At 37.8% G+C, this 6,000-nt stretch overlaps 1 protein-coding gene across 1 annotated transcript in view; it reads right to left on the bottom strand.

Moving 5' to 3' along the window:
• Positions 1 to 2,445, bottom strand: part of pdhx (pyruvate dehydrogenase complex component X) — a 51,009-nt gene extending 48,564 nt beyond the window's left edge. Inside the window, exons 1-2 of the mRNA XM_061917641.1 lie at positions 2,348 to 2,445; positions 2,074 to 2,249 (exon numbers count right to left, since the gene is read on the bottom strand). Of these exons, the coding sequence (XP_061773625.1) occupies positions 2,074 to 2,209 (136 nt within the window). The 5' untranslated portion in view covers positions 2,210 to 2,249; positions 2,348 to 2,445. The remainder of the gene's footprint in view (positions 1 to 2,073; positions 2,250 to 2,347) is intronic.
• Between the last annotated feature and the right edge of the window lie 3,555 nt (positions 2,446 to 6,000).

The following is a 6,000-nucleotide window of genomic DNA, read 5'->3' on the forward strand; positions in this document are numbered from 1 at the left end:
TGTTGAAATAAAAAGTGTTTCTCGCCTTCCTCTCTGTCATTTTTTCATAATAATGAACTGGCAGCAGCCAGCGTCATCTCACAAGAACCCTCGGGTGCCGTGAATGTCAATCAAGCAAGCTACGGAATTTGCCGCCAATGTTTTTCTTGTAAAGTGTATGGAAGCTGGATCAATTAGATGCCAAAAACCAACCACTTTCATGTGGTATTGTACAGAAAGGACAACTTTTTTTCTCCTCCATTTGAAAATGTGGGCGTTATCATCATTACTGTCTGATTCCAATCAATGCAAGTCATCAGAATCAGGTAATACACCAACTTATATTCTTGTCTTTGTGAAAGAAAGACATCTATATGTGTTACACATGCTTGTATTATCATTAAACACATTTAACTTGTTTACAAAAATGTCTCTTTCATAAATAAATAAATATAAATGAGGTAGATCCCCTCGAGTTGGTCAATTGAAAAGTAGCTCGCCTGCAGAAAAAGTGTGGGCACCCCTGGTCTACAGAGTGTACATTGTACAGAGAGTATAGAGCAGTGGTTCTCAAATGGGGGTACTTGAAGGTATGCCATGCCATGGTGTACGTGAGATTTTCTTAATAAAAATTCTAAAAATAGCAACAATTCCTTTATAAATATATTTATTGAATAATACTTTAACAAAATATGATGTAAGTTCATAAAGTGTGAAAAAAAATACAACAATGCAATATTCAGAGTTGACAGCTAGATTTTTTGTGGACATGTTCCATAAATATTGATGTTAAAGATTTATTTTTTTGTGAAGAAATGTTTAGAATGAAGTTGATGAATCCAGGTGGATCTCTATTACAATCCCCAAAGAGGGCACTTTAAGTTGATGATTGCTTCTATGTGTAGAAATCTTTATTTATAATTGAATCACTTCTTTATTTTTCAACAAGTTTTTAGTTATTTTTATATCTTTTTTTCCAAATAGTTCAAGAAAGACCACTACAAATGAGCAATATTTTGCACTGTTATACAATTTAATAAATCAGAAACTGATGACATAGTGCTGTATTTTACTTCTTTATCTCTTTTTATTTTTTTTTACCAAAAATGCTTTGCTCTGATTAGGGGGTACTTGAATTTAAAAAAATGTTCACAGGGGGTACATCACTGAAAAAAAGGTTGAGAACCACTGGTATGGAGTGTACACTGTTCTCTTCCACACCTTTCTTTGCACTTCTATATTTTTATATATTTACACATTGTTTTCTTGCATGCACACATCGCACTGTATGGAATGGCCTCAATTTCGTTACCCTGCGTAATGACAATAAAGCTGATTCTGATTCTGATGGATGGAGTTTAATTTTTAACATTTTCTGCTGCTGGAGTGCCCCTGGATTTTTTTTCAATGAAAAAAAATGTGCTTTGACTCATAAAAGGTTGAAAAAAGGTTTACTGTGTTTTGGCACGTCAAAGAGCCTTGGGAATATTACATTAATGTGCTGCTGCCATCTGCTGGATTTACCACCACACTGCACTGTTACAGACAGCAGTCCTTTTGTTTTGCAATAGCAACAAAAGCCATCTTCCCGGATCACAATATTGTTTATAAATCAATCTATAAAAAAGCTGCCTCGCCCGTGCATGACTCGTTTTTGTAAATGGCCAATTAATAACCGCCATTGTTCTTGTTCTTGTTACAATCCATATTAAGCATAATCAGAGGAAAAAAAGGCAACAAAAATCGTTTCCTTAATCGCTGAATTTTACAAATATTTACAGTTTTGGTGAACCCATTCACCCATCTATTTTCTACCGCTTGTCCCTTAATCACTTTTGTAAAAAAAAATAAAAATAATAATAATAATGTGATGTCTATGGTTATTGTCACCAATCCTAAATATATACCACCCTCGTCATGATACATTTTAGGCCATTTTGAATGAGTTAATTGAAGCCGGCTAACCCTGTTCATGTGTTACCAATATTGTAAAAGTATTTCATGCAGTTTATTTAACAATGTCCTCTATACTGACTAGTTTGCTGCCGAAACATCGGGTGCTTCTACTAGATCCCGGCGTGTACTGTCACTCACCGAAGATCCTTGAAGACTGCAAGAAATGCCTGGCATGCTCCTGTAACGACTGTGCGGCCCACAACGACTTGTTAATGTTGGATAATTTGAGGCCAAATAGAATTCCTTGACGACCTAAAAGCAAAGAAGCAGCCATGTTGTCGACCTCACACAGAGAGGAGTGCCCATGGAGATGCCTGACGAAAAATGTTGAACGTTTTCAGTGCCGACTGAAATTAACTTATATTCGATAGTATTTCATTATTTTTTGATTGTTGCTTTTGTTTGGCTTTACCTTCGTTACCATCAGTCATACAATTGGACAGGCTTTAGACATGTAACCCCTTTTGAGACTCCTCACGCTACGACGTTTTAAAGGGTAAACTGTTTTGGTTACTGCCATCTGCTGGACAAAGTGCAGTAGCGTAGTCACTTGGCAAACTTGTACAATCGTACATAGGATATATATATATATATATATATATATATATATATATATATATATATATATATATATATATATATATATATATATATATATATATATATATTAGAACAGTACACGTGCATCTCGATAAATTAGAACCTGGTGCAAAAGTTATTTGATTTCAGGAAATTATTTTAGACCAAAAGACCAAATAAAGACTGCAGTTTACCGTGCTGCCCCACATTCGAGATTCATAATCCAAATGTTTGCCCGCAAGTTACAGCATAGCAATAGGCCAAATAACCACTGTACAAACCAATTAAGTTGGAAAGTTTTGTAAATCTTAAAATAAAACAGAATACAATGATTTGCAAATCCTTTTCAACCTACATTCAATTGAATACACTGCAAAGACAAGATACTTAACATTTGAACTGGAAAACTTTGTTATTTTTTTTTTTTTAATATTGGCTCATTTGGAATTTGATGTCTGCAACGTGTTTCAAAAAAGCTGGCACAAGTGGCAAATATGACTGAGGAAGTTGAGGGATGCTCATTAAACACTTATTTGGAACATCCCACAGGTGAACAGGCTAATTGGGAACAGGTGGGTGCCATGATTGGGTATAAAAGAAGCTTCCATGAAATGCTCAGTCATTCACAATTAAGGATGGGGCAAGGGTCACTACTTTGCGAACAAATGCATGAGCAAATTGTCGAAAAGTTTAAGAACAACCTTTCTCAACGAGCTATTGCATGGAATTTAGGGATTTCACCATCTACGGTCAGTAATATCATCAAAAGGTTCAGAGAATCTGGAGAAATCACTACACGTAAGCGATTATATTATGGACCTTCGATACCTCAGGCGGTACTGCATCAAAAAGCGACATCGGTGTGTAAAGGATATCACCACAAGGGCTAAGGAACACTTCAGAAAACCACTGTTAGTAACAACAGTTCGTCGCTACATCTGTTGAAACTCTACTATGCAAAGCAAAAGCCATGTATCAACAACACCCGGAAACGCTGCTGGCATTGCTGAGCCCAAGCTCATCTAAGATGGACTGACGGATAGTGGAAAAGTGTTTTGTGGTCTGACGAGTCCACATTTCAATTTTTTGGGGGGAAACTGTGGGCGTCGTGTCCTCCGGACCAAAGAGGAATAGAACCATCCGGATTGTTCTCGGCGCAAAATTCAAAAGCCAGCATCTGTAATGGTATGGGGGTGTATTAGTGCCCAAGACATTAGTAACGTACACATCTGTGAAGGTACCATTAATGCTGAAAGGTACATACAGGTTTTGGAGCAACATCCAAGCAACGTTATCATGGACGCCCCTGCTTATTTCAGCAAGACAATGCCAAGCCACGTGTTACAACAGCGTGGCTTCATAGTAAAAGAGTGTGGGTTCTTGACTGGCCTGCCTGTAGTCCAGACCTGTCTCCCATTGAAAATGTGTGGCGTATTATGAAACCTAAAATACCTCAACGGAGACTCCGGATTGTTGAACAACTTCAGCTGTGAATCAAGCAAGAATGGGAAAGAATTACACCTGAAAAGCTTTTAAAAATTGGTCTCCTCGGTTCCCAAATATTGTTAAACATCATGTAATGTATTGTCATATTTAGGACGTATTGTCATACGTATTGTCATATAGGGACGGCGTGGCGCAGTGGAATAGTGGCCGTGCGCAACCCGAGGGTCCCTGGTTCAAATCCCACCTAGTACCAACCTCGTCACGTCCGTTGTGTCCTGAGCAAGACACTTCACCCTTGCTCCTGATGGGTGCTGGTTGGCGCCCTGCATGGCAGCTCCCTCCATCAGTGTGTGAATGTGTGTGTGAATGGGTAAATGTGGAAGTAGTGTCAAAGCGCTTTGAGTACCTTGAAGGTAGAAAAACGCTATACAAGTACAACCCATTTATTTACCATTTATTTAAACGAGTGTTGTTAAAAGGAAAGGCCATGTAACACATTGGTAAAAATGCCTCCGTATAAGCGTTTTTGCAATATGTTGCTGCCATTAAATTCTAAGTTAATGATTATTTACAGTAACAAAATAAGTTTCTCAGTTCGAACATTAAAAATATTGTCTTTGCAGTATATTTAATTGAATATAAGTTGAAAATGATTTGCAAATAATGCTTTCTTTTTTTATTTACCTTTTACACAACGTGCCAACTTCACTGGTTTTTGGTTTTGTACATGGATCACTTCGCCTACAAAACTGCATTCATGTATTTTCCACTAATCCTGCTCACCGCTAGGCATCAATGCTACAGAGCCAGTTAGTACATGACTATGTTCCTTGGAAAAATTGCAGGAACGTTACACCCGGTTTCAGTTTATGCTTGCCTCACCTGCGTCAGGCACGGCAGTTACTATACTGGCATTTCAACATATTTCAAGGTAACTTAATCATGCCCAATTACTTCATCATACATGTTTGTTTTCCGCTCGCCGAGAATCGGGCTTCGCCTGTTTAGTGTTGGAGCGCGGTGACTTTGTTAACATGAAAAAATAACTTTTAATGTTTGACTGTGGATGTCGTGTGTTGATATGACAGTTTAAGTATGATTATCTAAATAGTGTGTGCACTTTTTTTTTAGTTCACATAAGATCACCAATAACCAGACATTTTCGAAAACAGTGCAATACAATAATGTTTGCAGTTTAATTTTTTGATTGGTCTTCAGATTTAAACTTTTGAGGAAACAGGAATGATGTCACCACAGCAACTACACATATTATTGTTGGTTTATGTAGGGCTCTTAAACGATTCAAATAGTTAATTGCTTTGTGTCTGTAGTTTCTTGTCGTTAGTCACAAATTAGTTTTGTAATGCTAGCAATATGGGATTAGCCAAAGTGTTGGCCTCATACAAAATTGGCTTAAAGGCCTACTGAAATGAGATTTTCTTATTTAAACGGGGATAGCAGGTCCATTCTATGTGTCATACTTGATCATTTCGCGATATTGCCATATTTTTGCTGAAAGGATTTAGTAGAGAACATCCACGATAAAGCTCGCAACTTTTGCATGCTAACAGAAAAGCCCTGCCTCTACGATGACGTCACATGTTGATGGCTCCTCACATATTCACATTGTTTTTAATGGGAGCCTCCAACAAAAAGAGCTATTCGGACCGAGAAAATGACAATTTCTCCATTAATTTGAGCGAGGATGAAAGATTCGTGTGTGAGGATATTGATAGCAACAGACTAGAAAAAAATAAAATAAAAAACGCTATTCCATTGGGACGGATTCCGATGTTTTTAGACACATTTACTAGGATAATTCTGGGAAATCCCTTATCTTTCTATTGTGTTGCTAGTGTTTTAGTGAGTTTAACAGTACCTGATAGTCGGAGGTGTGTGTCCACGGGTGTCTTGACGCGCAGTGTCTCAGGAAAGTCGACGGCAGCTTTATGGGCGGCACAAGCTCAGCTGATCTCCGGTAAGGAGCGACTTTTTACCACAATTTTCTCACCGAAACCTGCTGGTTGATATTCGGTCGGG

This window comes from Nerophis ophidion, linkage group LG12 (genome assembly GCF_033978795.1).
Source record: "Nerophis ophidion isolate RoL-2023_Sa linkage group LG12, RoL_Noph_v1.0, whole genome shotgun sequence".
NCBI lineage: Eukaryota > Metazoa > Chordata > Actinopteri > Syngnathiformes > Syngnathidae > Nerophis > Nerophis ophidion.